The sequence below is a fragment of the Silene latifolia genome, chromosome 5 (assembly GCF_048544455.1).
Source record: "Silene latifolia isolate original U9 population chromosome 5, ASM4854445v1, whole genome shotgun sequence".
Taxonomy (NCBI): Eukaryota; Viridiplantae; Streptophyta; class Magnoliopsida; order Caryophyllales; family Caryophyllaceae; genus Silene; species Silene latifolia.
The window spans coordinates 16,191,600-16,212,831 of NC_133530.1; the positions used below are offsets into that span (position 1 = coordinate 16,191,600).

The 21,232-nt window shown below is 36.6% G+C and overlaps 2 protein-coding genes and 1 pseudogene across 4 annotated transcripts; 2 read left to right on the forward strand and 1 right to left on the reverse strand.

Annotated features, from left to right (window-relative positions):
* Positions 1-352: 352 nt before the first annotated feature.
* Positions 353-6,586, forward strand: LOC141656861 (ATP-dependent (S)-NAD(P)H-hydrate dehydratase). 3 transcript variants are annotated; one of them, XM_074463951.1, is made up of 12 exons: positions 353-467; positions 1,710-1,947; positions 2,863-2,939; positions 3,056-3,165; positions 3,245-3,359; positions 4,096-4,158; positions 4,268-4,431; positions 5,164-5,225; positions 5,340-5,406; positions 5,758-5,808; positions 5,882-6,010; positions 6,128-6,586. In XM_074463951.1, exons 2-12 carry the CDS (start codon positions 1,716-1,718, stop codon positions 6,153-6,155), a joined length of 1,098 nt encoding a protein of 365 aa, XP_074320052.1. In that variant the 5' UTR covers positions 353-467; positions 1,710-1,715; the 3' UTR covers positions 6,156-6,586. The 3 variants fall into 3 exon arrangements, with proteins under 3 accessions (XP_074320052.1, XP_074320053.1, XP_074320054.1); XM_074463952.1 differs by having other exon boundaries at positions 1,713-1,947; XM_074463953.1 differs by lacking the exon at positions 353-467 and adding an exon at positions 1,431-1,451.
* Positions 6,587-7,615: 1,029 nt separating this feature from the next.
* LOC141656863 (uncharacterized) lies at positions 7,616-13,355 on the reverse strand. Its single transcript, XM_074463956.1, has 8 exons — positions 13,188-13,355; positions 12,184-12,293; positions 11,376-11,525; positions 11,057-11,292; positions 10,271-10,381; positions 9,216-9,260; positions 8,419-8,584; positions 7,616-7,983 (listed from the first exon to the last, which is right to left on the reverse strand). Exons 1-7 carry the CDS (start codon positions 13,288-13,290, stop codon positions 8,425-8,427), a joined length of 915 nt encoding a protein of 304 aa, XP_074320057.1. The 5' UTR covers positions 13,291-13,355; the 3' UTR covers positions 7,616-7,983; positions 8,419-8,424.
* A 240-nt stretch (positions 13,356-13,595) lies between these two features.
* Positions 13,596-19,725, forward strand: LOC141656864 (lysine--tRNA ligase, cytoplasmic-like; annotated as a pseudogene).
* Positions 19,726-21,232: the final 1,507 nt, after the last annotated feature.

A 21,232-nucleotide genomic window follows, 5' to 3' on the forward strand; every position in this document is an offset into this window, starting at 1 on the left:
CAAAAATGGATATTGAATATCCTCAAACTGAGTATGAGTAGACCTGCCGGAGTTGTGAGTTGTTCCACCAAATTGGACAATCGATTCTATGGACACCAACGATATATACAACACGAAAACTCGATGAAGCTATTGTTTACCTACAACAAACTCACTTTATGTTATACTCGGTATAATTTAATTTAGTTTATAAAAAATTATCGACTTAATTATACATTTTTAAGACTCTCACCCTACATTTAGACTACCATAATAGAAATCGAAAAATAAATTATAAATTTCTAAATTGAAAAAGAAAAAGAAAAAGAATTCGGATCGGATATCCAACCCATAATTGTACTAATTAGTAATTACTCCCACAACAATCCATCCCAAGACTTTCATTTTCCCCAACATTTCCACAAAACCCAACATTTTTTTTTGGCCTGAATTAACATACCCACCTTGCAATTATCTTACTTGATCAGGTTAGTTAGTAATTGTATCAATTAATTTGTAAAATTCCTGAAAATTGGTAAAATTCCTTTCATTAATTAATTTGTTATTGATTTATTTTATTGGATTTTGATTAGTTTGTTTGATCAAGTTCTTTTCTAGTACTTTTATTGTGTTGCATCAGTATTACTGGGGCTGGAGAATGAAAATTTCGAAGTTTTTAGTTAAAATCTCTGAACTTTTTTCGAGTCTACCTTATACCATTACTCTTTCACCCCTGCTGAAAATTTGCGCTCCCTCTTAAGTGCAAGTCCTGGTTCCGCCACTTATCAGTATTAAATTCATTACCGTGAGTTGTGAGTTGTGAGTTAAAATGCTGGAGTATAATTGAGTAATGATAATGTGCCCGAAACCAACATCTACATACCTCAATGCTGAGAAAAGTTTTGAGCTTGAAGAAACCCTTTTAAGCTCGAAAGGGTTTCGGTTAAATTTGGCTTAGGTAGTGAAAACTAAAGAGATTCGAAGGGAAGAATATGTATAATTACTTCTTTGATATGCTTGCAGGGATTTTAGGTATCTCTGTGCCAATGTCCTGATTGAGTTAAAATCGAGGCCGAGAATATTTGTTTACATTTGTTAAGTAGTTAGATAGAATCATGTTGGATAATGCTGTACAATTTTGTTAAAGATTGCTGTATGGGTTTCAGTTGTGAAACAGATACATTTTCCTGGGGTAATTCGATGTAATTCGGGAGGATTTAGATCTGTTTCAGAATTTAGTAACTCTTACAATGGTTTTAAGTGAGACCTATTGGTTTGATTGATAGGAGTATCATCTAAGTTGGACCTGTCTTGTTGTTTACTTGTGTATTTCCTCATATATTTCGGCCTTGTTTTTTGGCAACTTGTAGGATTTTGGTCACCAGTACATACTTGATTGTCAAGTTGGTTGGAAAATTATTCATCAAAAGTGTTGTTAGAATGAAGCTGTTTTGTGTAGAGTGTTTGTTAAGGTGTTTCCTTTGCTTTATAGTCTCCATAAGCTACATATCCTCGGATTGGACCTTATGACTTTATGATTTGCCCAAATTAGTAAAAAAAATATCGGCTTAATATAAAGTACTTAGTTTTCCTTATTTTCTTCGTACTTCACGTATTTCATTGTCTATTTTTTCCATTGGTGTAAAATTCCCATAGTGATTTAACTTCGGCTGTATAAATGCGTAGCCTTGGCCTGTTGATATTACTCTCTTGTGTTGGTTGATTTCCAGCAGTAGATGCTGATTAGACATGGAATGAACACCTGCTTCGCACGCTTGGATATAGCAAACAATCGCGTGTCGACGTTAGCAGCTGTTTTGAGAAGGCAACAGTTCCTTATAAGATCTTTGGGAGGTACCCCTAGTCAAGATTGTCGAGAGAAAATGAATGCGGTAGAAGCTGACTCATTGAGCATAATCAGAAAGATCACCCCTAAACTTGATTTATCAAGACATAAAGGACAAGCCGGTAATTCCATAGTTTCCGCTCTTTGCTTAGATTAACCTTTCATCGTCCATATATATATAAGCTTCTTCGTTATCTGCTTTTTGACCGCCAACTTCTCGAACTGTAATGCCTGGTTGAAAACCTCAGCTTTGACGTGAAATGTAGGATTGAGTTTATTTAGTGAAGTTGGTTTACTTGATAGCTGTTTCCTTGCTGTCATGCGTAGAAAGCATAAAGTTTATCATTCACCTATGCATCGGAACTTTTTACCCTGTAGATTCAGAATACTTACTTTTGACTGGCGTTGCCACTGCATTGGCCGGGCCTTTCAACAACGTGCTGGTTACATCTTAGTGAACATATATAGAATTGCATGTATCTATTTAATACTCGTTTTCAAATCATTCAAATACTCCCTATTGTCTTGTAAATGGAAGGTTATTTGGCTAATGCAAGAACACGTTGGACTACTTGATTTTAAATGATGGTGTAGGCGTGTAGCTCTTTTAATTGAGTTCAACGAGTTTCTTTAATTAACATTGAATCCATTTGAAGCTATATCGGATAGTTTTGCGCTTTGATGGATCTCGTAAGAGTACCTCTAATGTAAACAATCTAAAGAAAGAAACGAGTATGCTTGGACACCAGAGAGCAACTTTTGTGAAGGGCTGAAGGCCAAGGATAATTCTGTACTAGAATCTAGATCTTTCCAAAATCTGAAATTAGTGGTTTTCAAGCTTACGGTTCTGCTACTAAAGATTTGTAAACCTAGCCTCTTTATATAGTAAATGGAGTCATAAAGGTCATTTTCTTATTTGTTGCATTTGGTTTGGCTGTCACCTTCTTCCCTCTTTGTCTTTGGCTACATCTGTCTCTTTTGATTTTTTTTTTCTATTGCTGGTAAAATTTGTGCTGAGCATCAATAATCTGTTGCAGGAAAAATTGCGGTTATTGGGGGTTGTCGGGAATACACTGGTGCTCCTTATTTTGCAGCGATTTCAGCCTTAAAAATAGTCAGTCTGTTGTATCTTTTGTATTCTACACGTGTTTTTTATGATGCCATTCTGGTCTCTTCCTTTTACCATCTTGATGCCAGTCTGAATGGTCTCTTTGTTCATTTCATACTCAGGGGGCAGATTTATCGCATGTTTTTTGTACTAAGGATGCCGCTCCGATTATTAAAAGTTACAGTCCCGAGTTGATTGTGCACCCAATCCTGGAAGAGTCGTATAGTGTGAGGTAACTACTTTCAAACGTAGCATATTCTCTTACTTTGTGCATTAGGAGATGGAACAAATGATTAGAGTGCCAATGCCAGGGATGAGGACAAGATTCCGACTGCTAACAAGATCCTTGCTGAAGTTAATAAGTGGATGGAAAGATTTGACTGTCTTGTCATTGGACCAGGCCTGGGAAGGGACCGGTTTCTGCTGGTGTGTTATTGTAAATTATTTTCATTTACATTCCTTATGGTTTCTATAATTTGTAACATTTTTTACATAGTAGCGGATTCTCATTTTGCATTTTTTGTAAGTTGTGATTTTCACATTGAATGAGTAAGAATAAGCCAAAGCAAAATCCTACGATCTTGCGCCTAGGAATTGAATGCTACATTATAGTCATGCACATTTGATCTTACAATTCTCGATGCCATAACTCTGTAGTACTAAACTTAGGATACACTTTAAGCTATCGAATTCAATTGTAGTCTTAAACTCATAACTAGATATATACGAAAGTATCAAATTAGTGTTAGTGTATAATAAATACATCATTCTGGACTCTTTATTGCATTTTATCAACTTAAATGTCGCTATTTATGGAAGTAAGGAGCATTATGATTCATATATGGTTGGATATATTAGTAACTTAGCAGACTAAATATAAATCTTTTTTTGAACTTCTGAATTTTGCATATCAAGTGACATTGGATTCTATGAGTCGGTGCAATTTGATCTGCTAATATCTTTTTCCTGTTAAGGGTTAGGAAAACGTGTTGTATAATCGTATACTGTGAGGGTAGTCTTGTATGACTTTAAGCTCAAAGCATTATTATCTGACATTGGCTCTGACCACTTATAACTGTGTTGGCAACCATAATATTGGGCTATTTTTCGCCGACCTGTTTAAAATTTTCGTCTGACAACACTACTTTGTTTGGCTCTGCAGGATTGTGTAAGTCAAATAATCAGAAGCGCACGCTATTTCAATATCCCACTTGTTATTGATGGGGTATGTTCTCCTAGTACAACTCTATGTGTTATACACTGAAATCTATTTAATATATTCGAGTTATTGCAAGGAGCGTAACTTTGTGCAACAAATCTGCAATTTTGAACAGGATGGATTGTTTCTGGTTACCAATACTCTTGAACTAGTTAGTGGGTATCCATTGGCTGTGCTTACGCCAAATGTCAACGAATACAAGCGCCTTGTTCAGAAGGTTCTGAATTGTGAAGTAAATAATCAAGAATCATCAGCAGAGCTACGATCTCTTGTCAAAGGGTAAGCTAAACTGCTTTCCTTTTTTTTTTTTTTTTTTTTTTTTTTAAGTTCCTTGTTAACCGGCCTCGTAAAAGGCTTGAATTAAGGGTTAGGAATTAAAAAAACCATGTAACATTCCACCTTGTGGTGAAGCTAAAAATGAAACAACATGGAACTCTTGAACAGAATGTTCGATGAGGATTTTCACCGACTCACAGATTTTTATAATTTCTATATCTCCGTTTGTTTTCATTCACTCGCTTCCTTGAATGTGGGATTGGATCGGAGTGATATGCTGTGTGCTTGTGCATTTGTTCCTGGATGTATCCAAGATTATATATCTGATTCCGAATTTACTTTTGCAAGCCATTGATATGTACTCCCTCTGTCACAGTTCACAGTCATTTGTTGCCTCTATTTTTTTTTTTTTGTGTGTGAAAGGGATTTCAGTCTTCAGACAAACGTAAACAAATGACTGAAACGGAGAGAGTAAAATAGTAAATGTTTTCACCTGTCTTTGCTTTTATTGTTTCTTGGATTTAATTTAAAGCTAAATAAAATAACCTGGTGGTTTATCTCCAATTTTTTTTTGATAATTAAAGGACAAGTTTGCCATTTATTCGTAATTTTAGCCAACTCTTTTCATTAATGTAAATTTTTTTCTAGATATTACTGCTTGTATTTGTGGGTTGTGTTTTATGGCTTCGAAATTGGATAAAGCATTTTGATTGATGGATAACCTGTATTCTCTAGGATCGGTGGTATAACAGTGCTGAGGAAGGGAAAGTCTGATCTCATTTGTGATGGCACTGAAGGTACTGAATCAGCCTTAGTAATGTTACCTTGGTTTTCGTTCTTGTAGAGAAAAACTAATCTCGAATTGCTCCAATCTGATTTCGTTGACTTATTGGTACTGCAATGATCTGCAGTCTGTTCGGTTAGCACCTTTGGTTCTCCACGGCGCTGTGGTGGGCAGGGTGATATACTTTCTGGCAGGCAAGTTATAAACTCAAAAGTAATATTTTGAAATTACATGTGCTGAATGGATATAACACGACTTAGACCGCTCCCATGTCCCATCAGGCCATCACTACAGTATTTCGACATTACCCCAGTGCCTCAAGGAATCCTACAAAACAAATGATTGGGCAATGGGAGCAGACTGAGTACCCAGTCGTCTTATACAACTCACCGTTAAAAAAAGAAAGAAAAAAAGGCACACCTAATTGAGTAACTCACTTTATTCAGTCGGAACTTAGAAGTCCGAACCAATGAATTGTGACTTTTCAGCTTTACATTAAAGTGATAAAATATAAGTTGATGCTTTTTGTTGGTCTTTGATTTCAGCGTTGCTGTATTCATAACCTGGGCTCGCCAATGCGAGGATATGGGCACCAAGTATGTCACTGTCTTGTGAATTTGTTCTTAGTAAAAATTATCTATAGTTGGTCTGACCATCACTGCCGGACAGTCCAATGAACCCTACTGTGTTGGGGTGTGTAGCCGGGTCAGCTTTACTGAGGAAAGCCGCATCTGCAGCTTTTGAGAATAAGAGGAGGTCTACTCTCACAACTGATATCATCGAGTATCTGGGGAACAGGTACACTCTCATACCTCTCGTTATACATCAGTACAGTAGTACCCGTCTGAGAAAATTGTTCAGTTTTTTCAACCTTTTGAAAATGTCCCAGCTCATGCCGCTTCTTTCTTACTGCAGTTTGGAGGATATTTCTCCTTCGGTGTGATATTGTGGCGATATGATGGATTGTTGGACTAGGAGACTTGCGAATGTGTTAAATTGAGGTATAAATCATAATCTGGCATCTTGCAGACTTCACGAAACAGATGTTTGCTGTCTTGTTTTCCAGTTTTGTGTCAGCTGTAAAGGAAATAGTTGTGATACTGCTTGTATCGGGTATGTGAAGAGACTATTAGACGAAATCTTCTGTTGGTGAAAATATCTTGAGCCTACTTATGTCAAAGGATGCAAGTAGTGATGACTAGTTTTAATTCGGGTTATAAATATCAGTCCGCAATGAATTACTTCCATCACAGCTGCTGATGCTGGGGATGTCATTTACGGTGAGATGTAACAGATAAAATTTTAGGGGTCATTGTAATGTATTTGTTGCTAGCTAAGCGGCCTGGAGTTATCGAGTTTGTCAGAATTTTTTTTCCAGTTTTCTTGTACAAGATTCGCGGTATAAGGTTACTTGGAATCAGCTAATTAGTTAAAACTAAACACGTACAGATCCACGGCAGTTTTCATTATACTGCAATTTTTACCACTTACAGAATACAGATCCACTGCAGTTACTGCAACTTTTATCGTTCACTCAATTATCACCGTCCTTTTCATCATCACGGTTGAATTGAAAGCGCAATTGCTAAATCCCGCACACAATTTTACTAGGTCCTACACATTTTGCTTCTTTTTTCCATCATTACCCTTCATCATTTAAAAAAAAAAATTAAAAGAACTCAATCCTCCGCACCAGTCATCACCCCTGACCACCGGTAGCCACCTTAACCGTTGGCCACCCTACGGCGTTGACCCTCCCTCATCCCCTGACCACCGACCACCCAGCACCGACGACCAACTTTACCGTTGGGCACCCTACGGCGTTGACCGCCCCGCGCGCGACTCATTCTTCCCCTTCCCCCTTCTCCCTTCCTCAACACCTGCATCACCGTCGACCATATCCCTTCCACCCATCCCCCAACACCGACGACGACCACTCCTTCACCGTCGACTAACCCTGTCGTCGGTCACTCTGCGGCGCACGACCCATCCCTTCCCTTTTCCTCAGTGCCTCCATGGTCGTCGACCCTCTCCTCCAGTCATCCCCCTGCGCCGAGGACTATCCCAGCTCAATCGTGGGTCAGTTTATAGGGTTGCTGATGAGGCTGCAGGTGGGGATTCGGTGGTGGTTTTTTGGGGGGAATTTCTAGGGTTTTTTATTTAACAATTTGTCCTCTAATTGTGTATAAGAAATGAGAGGGATAAAATGTGAATAAAGCGGAAAAAATGTGTAGGATTAATCATTTTGCGTGTTGGATTTAGCACGTCCCTAAATTAAATGTCAGGCGTGGTTAATGAAATTTTCGACAACTAAATGTCGCTCAAAGAAAATTGATTCAAATAATTAGTTTTTTACGATATAATGAAAAAGCAGAACCGTTTAGGGAGCCAGATAATGTATTGCAGACTCCAAATTTATTGAATATCGAATAATTTCATGTTACAGCTGAGGTTTTTTAAATTTTGTGACGGATAATTCATATCAACTCGATAGCTCACTTATTTTAAACCTATTTTAGCTTTTACACTTCTGGAAATGGACTTATTTATACACCTCCCTCAGTACAGTACATGATACATTTCGGCATTAAGCCACAGCCATAAAATTGGGATCCGACTAATGACACCGAACATTTTGCTTGGGTCTCCATCACTTTGGTATTGACGGCTTGACGCCCATGAAATGCTCTACTGCTTTTCTGCCTTGGCGTTGCTTTGCCGGATCCGTGTTGGCTTCTTTGAGGCACTCAATGTTAGATGATCACCAAACTCTAAGAAGACCAAAATTCAAAGCTTAAGTTTGAGAAGGTGAATGTAAATTGAACAGTATACAATGGATAATGATCGCGTAATACAAATCATACTTTGAAACTGTCAATGAATGGCTACATGACTACTTGTAAAACAAAATAGAAGAAACACAGAGCAGGGAAATGGTAAAAAAAAAAAAAGGGAAAAGAAGTTTCCAAGTCCCGCCTTTCGACTTTCGAGTATAGGGAATCACATATTCACAAGTACACATCCTTATCCTTCTATAGACGGTAAGAAGACATGTTATGAAACTTGTATTGCTAATTAACATCAGTGAATGGCAGATTCACAATATGAGAAGCACAAACCGTATGGTAGTCATTTTGGTTAAATCATTGAAAATTCCAAGATACGTGTTAGGTTATGAGGTTTACGAGACTATTACAGGTAATTACCTGACATTACAAGGCAATGGCTTGTGGATAGCATTCACCAACCTCCATTTGCAAGGACCGCCACACTTGTTTGCATCTTTCCTGTTTCGCTTGCATCTGAAGCCAGAAAGCTTCTGCCCATGGCTCATTCCGGCCATTAATGCTCAAATCATAAGGCACTGAAAAGCTGTAAGCATGTACATATTAGCTATTGAAATTCCGTCAATAACAGCATTACCCCCATTAAATCAACCGCGTCCATCCTATGACGAGGTAAAGGGATCGGATGTTTGTTGTTTACCCCTGGGTTGAAAACGCAAACAGATAACTTCCGGATGACCCATAATAAAAATGGTGCCAAAATTTGCATTGACCGCCAGCTAAAACTACCTCATAATCAACGAGGCACATACAGTGCAATGAGTTATTATGCTTTATTCCATCATATCCAAAACAACTTTGGTTCCACCGGAATGGTGGAAAATGGAAATAGCTACCCAACCCCAAATCTATAATTCAAATGGAGAACACAGAGTCTAGATATATTTCTCAGCGGGAACATCCCTTGAGGACGTCACGTACATGGAGATATAATTGCTTTTATTTCATAGTTTATTGATTAGCATGAGCACAAGATTACAAATAGACATTGGAGTATTGGACAACATATTATCTCCTGTCGCACTTTGAGGAAGTGTGGCAGCTAAATGAAAGCTTGAGTGTGTGTTCATTAATCAAAGATCACAAAGAGACAATTATATGCTGAGACTTGGGTCGGCTCATTTGATACATATACAAAAGTGCATGTATATACTCACCTCATTAGCTCCTCGAGTGGCGATGGATTGGTATGAGAGGGATTTCTACAAAAAAAAAAAAAAAAAAATTGCAGGTCACAATGTTAAGTCATTATACTGTAATATATGCATGATTAATTGACCGAGTTCTGGGGATCATAAATAAAAATGAGGCCATCAAATCATTTAATGCAGTCTTTGGAGATCTAACCCATTGAAATTTTCCAATATTATCCATCGAATTTATCATTAAACCTTTACGGTCAATTTTCCTTTATGATCCGTTTATTAATCCAAAATTATAGCAAGAAGTTCTGAAAGTTAAAACCCCTTTCACTTGTGACTCCCTATAAGTATGCATCAGCGCACCAGACAGCAGATAAATGTTGTCAAGATTATAGAAGAATATAAGATCTCCTACTCATCAAGTCATCAGTAATACTAATCACTGCCGGTACCCGTAATAGCATAAAAGAGTTCGCACCATCAGTTGGCACTTTCTACAATAAACTGGTAAAGAGCTTGACAAGATAACGGTAATGGACACTCAGAAGGCTCAAAGGTTATATTTTCATAATCTCAGTTATGAAGGTGCCTGCCTGATGTGGGACTTTGAATAAACCACTCAGTTTTAGTCCTTGACCCCATTTTTTGTTGAAATTGCTCCCATTTAATGTGTGGGCAATGTGTACCCCAAAATAAAAATTTTAACAATCCACAACATTATGTCTCGACTCTCGACTTCTTTAACTACCTTGACATACAATGCAAACTCAGTTACAGCCAGATACTACTACTCTATAGTGTCCAAGCACCTCAATCCCAAATTTCCCGGTGTGTATCAATGTAATAAAATAACCCAGTTACCCAGTAATTGTAAACGTGAGACGTTGCTTGTTTTTGGCGTTCATTTGCTACACGCAAATCCAGAAAAAGAGATGCTTTATCAGGGATGGCAAATTATATTGATTCTCAGAAGCTATCTTCATGCTTGATAGCAGAACTTTCATATTAAATAAACAAAAGGGTATCACAACACCATACTCCACGGCAAAGTATAAAGACAAGAAAAAGACCTGCGAAATAGAACTCTGAACAGATGCAGAGGCTTTGTTGACAAATTGTAGATAGCATCTGATATATGGTCCTTTCCAAACAAATATATCACTGGATATCCAAGAAGCCATCTGAAACCAAGTAAGAATTGTGAATTCACAGTAAGTACATTGTCTTGCTGGTTTTGATTCACAGAGAAACATACGAAAGTCGATTATAGTGACTTAGTAAGAAATACAGTTATCAAAACAGCGCTCTTAGTATGAAGTTATCAAGGCTTCTAAAGATAACCGTAAACAGTAAGCTTATGGACAATTTTTGTTTCCTGAACTCATGCTCCTCTGAAGCAGAATCTGATATCTATAGGAAGAAATAATGAATGGAGACAGGATAGGAACAACCCATTCATGTAAACAGTCGGTAAATGTTTATCAGCTGGGATAAGAGAATCATGTAATGAAACTAAGTATATGTATAATTTATTAGAATGTTGAAATATGGATGGGTCAGCTGTAAGCAGCTTTTAAGATGACATGAGCAATTTATTTATTCAGGTCCCAGACCCACAAAGGTCCCGCTTATGGTGAGGTAAGTGGGAGTCGGATGTATCATGTATGCAGCTCTACCCTTGCGTTAAAAACTCGGATAGTCTGGTTCCAGTTACCCCTTGGGAAGAGCATTTAGATATACTTATTCATATGCTTTGACCAGTGGCTAACAAAAACCATAGTTTACAACTAATATAAGTTTTGGAAACACGGAGTCTTGATTTTCACTTGACATATTATGAGACTGAAGATCATTACCCATTTAAGGTTGGAATTGTGATCTGGTAATCTTGGAGGCAGCTGCTGAGATCAAGAACCTCCGAGAATTCAGAAATTTTATCATGTGAAGAAGATTCAGCATGTTTCAGAAGGTCTTCACTCTGTCCTTGGATAGCATTTTCATTAACTCCATCACGAGTAAATACTGAAGAAAACAAATGATAAACTGAAACCAACTCTTTGACTGCCAAGGTTTGAGCATCTGCCAGTATCATCTAGAATACAAAGTAGCATTTAATCAGAACAAAAGGTCCATCAACAAGACGAATTCTGAAATGTTCTGCAACCTTAAATCTACCTCTGGAGGATCATGTTCGAGATCCACAAAGAATTGTTTAGCATCCGAGCTCAAACTCCATGTAACATATTCAGCAAATTCACTGATATTTACCAAGTAAATCATATCTTCAATAACCATCACTCTCAATTGCTTAAAAAAAGTAGACTCCTGCGTAACTCATAACTATTAATAATACCCAGTATGTTCAAAGGTTAAATAAAATGATGAATTCAGGACAGATAATGCATCTGCTTCTGGGGAAAGATATGTTCATGCCTAGAGGTACTATGACGCACTCCAACCGGCATCCATGTGGTTGGTGGAATTCCTTAGTAACTAGAGTTAGACTAGGCAAAACTGACCCAACATCTTAAGCATTAAGAAATACTCGATAAGAACAACCCGAATATGATGATTTCCACTTTGGTAACCTAAGTGATTGTATATTTACCACTTACATGATTCAAGGGTTGAAAATTTTTCTTAAATGGGGACCTAAGTGTAACATAGTCAAATTTTATCTTAAATAATGATAATTCTCAACATAACAAAGTGCAAAATTAATCATTAAAGTGAAATGTCATGTTACCATGCAAAAAATTACTTTACTGGTAGAGAGATTATCACCTTCCATCACTTTTTTATTGCAGGCTGTGCAACAACATCAACCAGAGTAATATTAACTTGAGTGGTTCACTCATTTCAGGTTTATCATTACCTACTGTCTACTGATATATTCCCCGTCAGATTGATTGTCACAACGTACAAGACCAGCGAGCTACAACTGTTGAAAATGAAAGCAAATAAAGCAAGACGGAACAATAACCTTGTGTAGAAGCTCAATAAGGGAACACAAACGATCTTGCAATTCGGGCATCTTGCCACCATAGTCCACCATCACAACTGGCCTCATCCTCGAGCATAATGCCAAGACATCTGAACAATTAGGAATCATCAAAGTCACTAATACTCTCAATCCATACTTAGTTTCCTTCCTTTAACTCTATATCCACCATGGTCGGTCTGCCATTAATAAGCCATTGATAACATCGTAACAACAACATTACCCAAGTGCCTCAATCGAAATATTTTGCATTGCTTTATTCCATCATATTCGAGAACCAAAGAGTAATGAGTCTTTGACTCCACTGGAAATAGAAACAACTATTATGCTTTATTCCATCAAATTCGCGTCTCATGTGCACAAGACAGATACTGAAGCCAAATTTTAGACTCCCCTTTGTTAGAAAAGCATTGCAAAATGTGCTTAACTCGAGAAAAGATCAAAACTTCATTAATTCCACGACTGTAAAATCGCTGTGTGGCAATTACAGCATCTAAAAAAGCTCTCAGAAGCGTAAATACGCATGAACACAAATGATCACGCTTCACATTTATCATTTACGGTCCCTTCGTCTCAATCATCTATACACTCCGCGCCTTTAATATTCTTTGGGACGAGTATTTTAATCAAAGGTAAATAAATGATTGGGACGGAAGGAGTACAAGACGACAGTATCTATGTGAAACCCATGACATTATAACTACTGACTGCAATCAGACAGACTAGACAAATTAATCAACGATACGTACATGTCAAATACATTACATAAGATCGGGGTTGACAAAATAAATGGCCAAGGTCCCAACTTTTACGTCTTTTATAAATGTGGGACACTCAAATGTGACATTTAAACCGGGGGCATTCCTTATCATAAGACGGTAAGCGAAGACATGCCCCAATTAATCAAACACTGCACAGAAAAGTGAAAACCCCCAAAAAAAGTATATAATTGAAAAGTAGAAAATACCCAATTGGGGAAAACGAACCTATTTCAAGACGACGCTTTGATGAAGGTTTAAGGCGCCATTTTATTTGAGAAATTGCGGAATTTAACGCAATTTGTATTTGTTCTGCTTCAGTGTTCTCCATTTGTTCTTGCTGATTAAAATGGTCTTTCAGCTTAATCCCATTTTAATTGGATGTGATACAAGAAAGCTGTTTGTGGTGCTTTTTAATTGTATCCCGAACCCGACTCAACCCGAAAGGGTAGGCTAACCCGACATGGCTCAAATCCGATATAACTTGACCGACCCACAGACCCGATTGCCACCCCTACTTGAACTAGATCTCAATACTTAAGCTAAACTAACTTTTAGCTATAATTATTAAATTAATTTTTACTTTTAGGTATATTTATGATAATTTCATGATAATCTATTTTAATTCATTTACAATTAATGGACAATTCAATCTCTCCTGGAGCTGAAACTGCTCTCAGCAAAAAGTACCTCTACTCATTTCAATTTTAATTCATCTTTTATTATTTTGTTGAGAATTTGTTTTGTTGAATTTTGATTTTTTTTAATATTTAAATAGTGCGTTGAAGAAAATGGTGAAGAACAAGCAGAAGGAAGAAAAGCGACGTAAGGAGGAAGAAAAAAAGGGTGTCAAACAGGTATAAAAACTTACTTGAGACCGTCTTAAGTGTTGACATCTGTTTTTTGTTATATTGTTTATTTAATACTAGCTAAAAAAAACTACCCGTATTTTGTACAATAATAAGTTTAAGATGTTGGTAAGCTAAAATGAGTATCAACTTTACGTTTGACACAAAGACGGGGAGGAGAGGATACCATTTTCGGTTATTTTCTTTGGATAACAAATAGATCAAATTGTAACAAGAAAAATAACCTGGAACTATTAGTTATTTACGGAATATTGGATGTTCACTCGTTTTCCTAGGGAACAATTAATTTGCGATAATTTAAAAGCGATAAGGGGTTAAAATGGATGGGTAGAGACGTAGAGTAACCGGGATGGAGAGATTTCTAGTTAACAGCAACTGACTAGCTGAGCCTTACCGCCTTAGTTCCAACATGACTTGGGTCCGCTAACATGAATCATCTTGTAGAATTTTTACATTGAAGGGAGTATGATAAAAGTCACTTTGTATCGTAAATTAGAAATTTCATATTGATGAAATTATGTGAATTTTATTTTGGAAGATAGCAGATGAATGAAATTGTCGCGGATAGATTAGTAATGTAATAGAGAGAGTTACGGGAAAAAAGGTCGTAAACTTATCATGAAAGTTTCAATTTTCATTGCTAATTTTGAACTTAGGACAAAAATATGAATGCCTTGTTTTTCTCCTGGATGTAATTTTACATTAAGGCTCTAAATTGTAGGAAGCCATGTCGAGCACTCAAGGTCAGAAGTCTCAAGCTGTCGACGAGGAGGATATGGACCCTACGGTATTTGAACCGGTCTTTTCTTATTAGACTGATGTTGTTTCGTTTAGGCTGTGTAACTGTGTTTTAGTTTTGCTAAATGTGGACTTTTGTACGTTTTATTGTTGGTATGTAGCAATATTTCGAGAATAGATTGAAACTAGTATTGGTGCCCGGCTTCGCTCGGGCTACCTTTACTTGCCATTATATTTTTTTTTAATTAATATTTTTTTCTATGACATATCCTAAAATTACGATAAAATAAATTTTGAGACAAATTCACTACTCTCGCTATTAATATTTTACTCTTATTAATGAAACAATAGTAATAACATTTCATTACTTGCTCGTAATCATTGTTACTTTCACTACTTCCGACGTAATTATTGTTACTATCACTACTGCCGCATTAATATTGATAATTTCACTACTCCCGCCGTAATTATTGTTACTTTCACTATTGCCGCACTAATATTTGATTATTTCACTACTCCCGTTGTTGTTTCTATCACTTTCACCTCATATAACTATATCCAATGTTACCATACATCTAATAAACTATAAAGTTTAATAAAATTGCATAGATTTTAAATTTAATATATAATTTTATGATGATAATAATTAATATCATAAGTGTGCATGTTTATACTAATTAATTATTTTATTTTAAGAAAATTGACCATCTTCTAGTCTTCTATAAATATTTAGGAAAATTACCAAGCATCTTCTTATTTTTAGTCTTCTTGAAATTGACCATCTTAATTAATTATTTTATTTCAAGGAAATTGACCATTTTAATTAATTATTTTATTTTAAGGAAATTGACCATGTTTTAGTCTCTTACAAATGTTTAGGAAAATTACCAAGCTTCTATATAATTTAATTTTAACCCAAACTATATAATATTTGCATTAAGATCCCTTAATCGGGTCCATCACACGGTGCTAGTGATTTAAAACTATATAGTATAATTAATTTGTATAATTTTCTTTAATTACATTGAAGTCCCTTGGTTTCTGGATTTAATATATAGTATTGATTACTAGCCGCTATGAAGGAGGTTGGAGTTAACCCCTACCCGCATAAGTTTTTTGCTACAATGGGTATACCCGAATATATACAGAAGTATGGTGGAATGGAGAATGGGGTGCACCTCGAGAATGAGCAAGTATCAGTAGTTGGTAAGACATCACATCTGTATTAGAAATATTGCCTATTTTCAGGGCTACTTGATTTAGTTTCTGTTTGACCTTTCAAGGGAGAATTATGAACAAGCGTTCATCTTCATCAAAGCTATTCTTTTATGATCTGCATTGGAGCGGTGTCAAAGTACAAGTTATGGCTGATGCGAGGTAACTGGTCTTGAATGTTCTTCTCATCTTGATACTTTTACGTCTTTTGTAAAGACGGATACATTTTTCTTTGGAGGTGTTGATAAGATAGTTCCGTACAGTTCAGACGCACTTCATTTGATCAGCTTTAATTACTTCTTTTTTCTTTTGAATATTTTCTGATCTTCGTTGTAACTTGCACTTTACAGGACATCTGAGCGCGATGAAGCTGAATTCTCAAAATTCCATGCTGGTGTGAAACGTGGGGATATTGTTGGACTAACTGGATTCCCAGGTTTTTGTTTATCGATCTTCGGACTCCCATTTTCTATAGCATTTAGCTTCTGCATTTATTCGCTAATCCCTGAGACTTGAGACTTTAGATCTGTAGTTAATATCTTCGTGCTCAGGGGACACGTTTGTTATTTGTATTCCTCTTCTTATTCTTAGTTGCTACCAGCGGCTTTAGTGTTGATATTTTGTGGACTCTAACCTACCTGTACTCTACATTTCTAAATTTTGCAATCAGCAAAATCTTAATAACTTTATGTATTAGCATTTGAATCTTCAGCAGCACGGTTATTTTGACACTTTGTTGTCACATATCAGTCTCTTCATTTCCAGCGGAGCCAGTGACTAAACTGTATGCGCGTCTTTGGTTTTTGGAATATGATGTAATAAAGTAAGATGGTTCACTTAACTGTATGCACATCTTTTATCATGAAGTAGCATAGCTTGATTCAATTTCATTGCGGATTAAGAGGAAATACCCTCTCTGTGCTTTTCACAAAAGTGTAAGACTGTGTGCATTTGAACCCCATTACCTCTCTATAGGCAGGGCATGTGAGGATCATTAAGCGGATTTTTATGTTCTATGACCATAATCAGAGACGTCTCTTAAGAAATTGCAGAACGATTGCAGGACTTTATCTTGAAATCTCTCTGAATTAAACGGTTTCTTCACAGTACCGTTTGTTGGATTCAGGTAAAAGTAAGAAGGGGGAGCTTAGTATATTCCCCAAGTCTTTGGTTATATTATCTCATTGTCTTCATAGTTCATATGATGCCAAGACAGAACAAGGCTAGCTCCGCTGCAGACAATGAAAAGGTAATCACAACTTTTTTTCCTCTACTGTAAGAATGGAACGTGGTAAACTTGTGTTGCTTTTATAATTCTATGCTAAACCTTTCTTATTCCAGAAAGGTGAAGTCTGGGTCCCCGGCAAGCCTCGAAATCCTGATTTGTATGTTTTGAAGGATCAGGTATTAGACTGTTTTTGAAACTGGTTCTGAATTTCTGATTGTTTCCTGGTGCATTTTCCCTTTGATATATTTTTTCTTTTTTCATATTTTTTTTTCTTCATACTGGGCTCTTCTGTAAGCTTCTTAGAATTTTAGAATGTCCGCTTTTCATCTTCAACATCAGAGGGAATGTAGTTCTGGTTTTTTCGCGCTGATCAGCAAACATTGATAATGAAGTATGCCTGCAATACTGTATTTATTTTAAAAGAGAGTGCATTGTGTCTGTAATTATGTACATGGTATATGCATTAACTTCATCCTGCACAGATTAGTGTCTGCAGGGCCTGCTCTTGGGCAGCTGGCTGTGTTTAACTTTCTTTTCAGTAATGCCGGTTGCTCATAATGTCGAAAAATAATATTTTTGTCAATTTTTCTGACTGTTCTTTTCTAATATTACGGCTGCTGATGTGATGCCAAATAAATTGTGCTGTAGGAAACTAGGTATCGCCAGCGCTATCTAGATTTGATGTTAAATGGTGAAGTCAGAGAGATATTCAAGACCCGGTCTAGGGTTATCTCGTATATTAGGAGATTCCTCGACAATCTGGATTTCATCGAGGTAATAATTTAATTCAAGGTAGCGTTTTTGTACTTTCTACACCAGCTAGAATATCGAACCACTTAGAAAGAACACATTTTACGCATTTTTAGACAGTTCAAGATTTTCTGCCGTCTATTTTATTTACTTTCAGGTAGAAACACCGATGATGAATAGGATTCCTGGGGGTGCAGCTGCACGTCCGTTTGTGACCTATCACAATGACCTTAATATGAACTTGTACATGCGTATTGCTCCCGAGCTTTATCTGAAGGAGCTTGTTATTGGTGGTCTTGACCGCGTTTATGAGATTGGTAAACAATTTAGGAATGAGGGCATTGATTTGACACATAATCCTGAGTTTACCACTTGCGAGTTTTATATGGCATTTGCTGATTATAATGATTTGATGGAGCTTACGGAGCAGATGTTGAGTGGTGAGCATTTTTCATATCTTCTCCTAGACGATGTCTTCTCTTTTAAATCTGACGACTTTAACGAGTTTTATTTTGACAGGTATGGTGAAAGAATTGACAGGTGGTTATACTGTCAAGTATCATTCTAATGGGCAAGATAAGGATCCGATTACAATAGATTTTACTCCTCCGTACAGGTTCGGACATTGGCCGTAGACTGTAGTAATGGTTAACTATAGCTGTGGTAATATCCGTACTTTGTTGCAGACGGATAGACATGATAGAGGAATTAGAAAAAATGGCAAAGCTGAAATTTCCGAAAGACTTAGCTAGCAAAGAAGCAAATAAATATTTGATAGATGCGTGTGTGAAATATGACGTGAAATGCCCACCACCACAGACAACAACTCGTTTGGTAGATAAAGTAAGCTTCATTGGTCTTTCCAATTTTTATCTGATGCTCTTTTCTTCACGTTAAAACGCTTACGCTTTTCTGGTCAGAATATCGCTTATTGGAATCTGAAGTTGCAGTTCACTAGCTGAACGAAACTGCTTGTGCAGGAATTTTTACTCTCGGAATTCTGGTTTATGTTCTTTTCTGAAGTGGATGCAATGATACATGCTGTTCAATTGTTTCTTTGCTTATTCACTGTTTCTTATTAGATGCAGCCGGCCTCTAACCTTTTGAACAATGGCTACTGCTACGAGTTGACTCCGTTACTGTCATTTTCCTGGAATGCTTATTCTCTACTGCTGTGCTTGCAGCTGGTTGGGCATTTTTTGGAGGGGACTTGTGTTAATCCGACTTTTCTCATTAATCATCCAGAAATAATGAGTCCTTTAGCTGTGGCACAGATCAAAGCCAGGGCTCACTGAACGTTTCGAATTGTTACTGAACAAGCAAGAAGTATGAGGCTGAACATTTTTCTCGCTTGTGCCAATTCCGTCAAAAGTTTACTTCACTGGCTGCAAGTTTCATTTACAGTTTCTGATATATTATTTTTATCTGTACGAAACTGGTTAGGTCTGTGATGCATACACTGAATTAAACGATCCTGTGGTACAGTGCCAAAGATTCGCTAACCAACTGAAGGTACTGAAATATTGTTCGTCACATCTATTGTGCTTGTGGAGTTCACTTAAAAAAGTACCCTTCTGAAATTCAGGACCGACAATCTGGTGATGACGAAGCAATGGCTTTAGATGAGACATTTTGCAGAGCTCTCGAGTATGGGTTGCCTCCTACTGGTGGATGGGGAATGGATATTGATAGATTAATTATGTTGCTCACAGATTCCCAAAACATAAAGGTTGGTTTCTGTTATAGTCTGTATATCACGTACATTATGTGGTCGGAACAGTTGTCCATGAGGTTCGTGTAAATATAATGGACATTTGCTCTGTTGCTCTGTGCTGCTACTGCAGGAAGTCCTGCTCTGCCCTGCCATGAAGCCTCAAAACAAGCCATCAACTAAAGCCTAAAGGTACCGTTCTAGGAAAAGTTAGTATGTTGCATGCTATTTCCGGTTGTTGTTAGAGATGGAACATGAATACATGATATCGTCTGGATTTCACCAGGCCGACAGACACTCCAGTTACTGACAATAATCTGATGCTTAACAGGTTACGATTTGTGAGCTTGCAGTTACTAACTATTGTATATGATGCCATGATCATGATGGCTTTGATTCCGCCGTAATAACTTTGTTGAGTTGTGACTTGTGAGCTTGCAGTAACTAATTAATGAAGAAGGCTGATATATTCAGAAGGTGTATTGTGTCATTCGTGAGTATGCTTCGCCGTGGAAGAAGCCAAATTAGTGATGGCATTAGACATGTTATTTATTCCGTCTTAAACAAGAATTTGTGTATTTCCTGATATTTGTTCGACCACTTGAGCTACTTGTTTGTTGGCGTAGAGGCTAAAGAGAATACAAGGTTTATAATGTTATTCGTTGATAGCTATTGTTTGTAAGAAAAAAGCCCAACACTTTTTCTTATAGAGTAGTTTGTAAGAAATTTCATCTATTAAACAAGTGGTCAAGGACTCGTTTGGCTCCGTTTAGTGAGATAAGCATTGCAAAATGTGGTTACACAAAAAGGAGTCAAAACCAAAATCTAAGAAAGCCAAAACATGCATGAACACAAGCGTGAATAATATACCAATTTAATTTTGATTAAAATATTCATCGCAAAAGATACTCCCTTTGTCCCGGTTATTTATTGTCCTATTTTATTTTGGAGTGTCTCAGTCAATTGTTGTCCTTTCTATTTTAAGAATGAAACAATTTGATTATTCACACTCAATTTGTTCCACTTATCATTTAATAATTGACTCATTTCTATTTCCTCTTTCCTTGGTCATTGTGCCAAAATCGAAGGACGGGAAGGAGTAACAACTAATGAATAATAGAGACAGATGAAGTATATATACTCCGTAGCTAAATTAATTTCATACTATTAGCCAATAGCCTAGGTAGTATCAAAACGACACGACACGGATACGTGAAATGACATCCTATAAAATTTAGGACACGAACACGTTATGTTATCTTTACTAATTCAGAAGACAATATTCAATGCAGGATGCGCCACGTCATTTGTACAACTTTTTTTTTTTTTGGAAATTCAGCTTATGGTGGGACCCGTTGGTGTGTAAAGAAATTAGTTCTTTAAATCGTCTGGCAATACAAACATGCGACAATTTCCGTCTTAGAAAAAATTCTATTCAATAATTTTATAGAATTGGAATAAATGAAATTAATTGCATATAAGCGGTATGCATTAAAAAACGGAATAAATGAAATTAATTACAAATAATCGGAAAGAATTACATAATTAATAAAAAATTACATAATAGTAAAATTACATAATTACGAGAAGAAATCAATCAATCAATCAATCAATCAATACTATATATTAAATCCAGAAACCAAGGGACTTCAATATAATTAAAGAAAGTTATACAAATTAATTATACTATATAGTTTTAAATCACTAGCACCGTGTGATGGACCCGATTAAGGGATCTCAATGCAAATATTATATAGTTTGG

Bases quoted from the DNA above. Each gene is read 5' to 3' on its own strand.
- LOC141656861 (XM_074463951.1), top strand. From the start codon at position 1,716: ATGCTGATTAGACATGGAATGAACACCTGCTTCGCACGCTTGGATATA. The intron at 4,432-5,163 runs GTAAGCTAAACT...TGTATTCTCTAG, and splicing joins CTACGATCTCTTGTCAAAGG to GATCGGTGGTATAACAGTGC. The intron at 6,011-6,127 runs GTACACTCTCAT...TTCTTACTGCAG, and splicing joins ATCGAGTATCTGGGGAACAG to TTTGGAGGATATTTCTCCTT.
- LOC141656863 (XM_074463956.1), bottom strand. From the start codon at position 13,290: ATGGAGAACACTGAAGCAGAACAAATACAAATTGCGTTAAATTCCGCA. The intron at 12,294-13,187 runs GTTCGTTTTCCC...CTAATTGTTCAG, and splicing joins AAAGCGTCGTCTTGAAATAG to ATGTCTTGGCATTATGCTCG. The intron at 10,382-11,056 runs GTAATGATCTTC...ACTTGGTTTCAG, and splicing joins ACAATTCCAACCTTAAATGG to ATGGCTTCTTGGATATCCAG.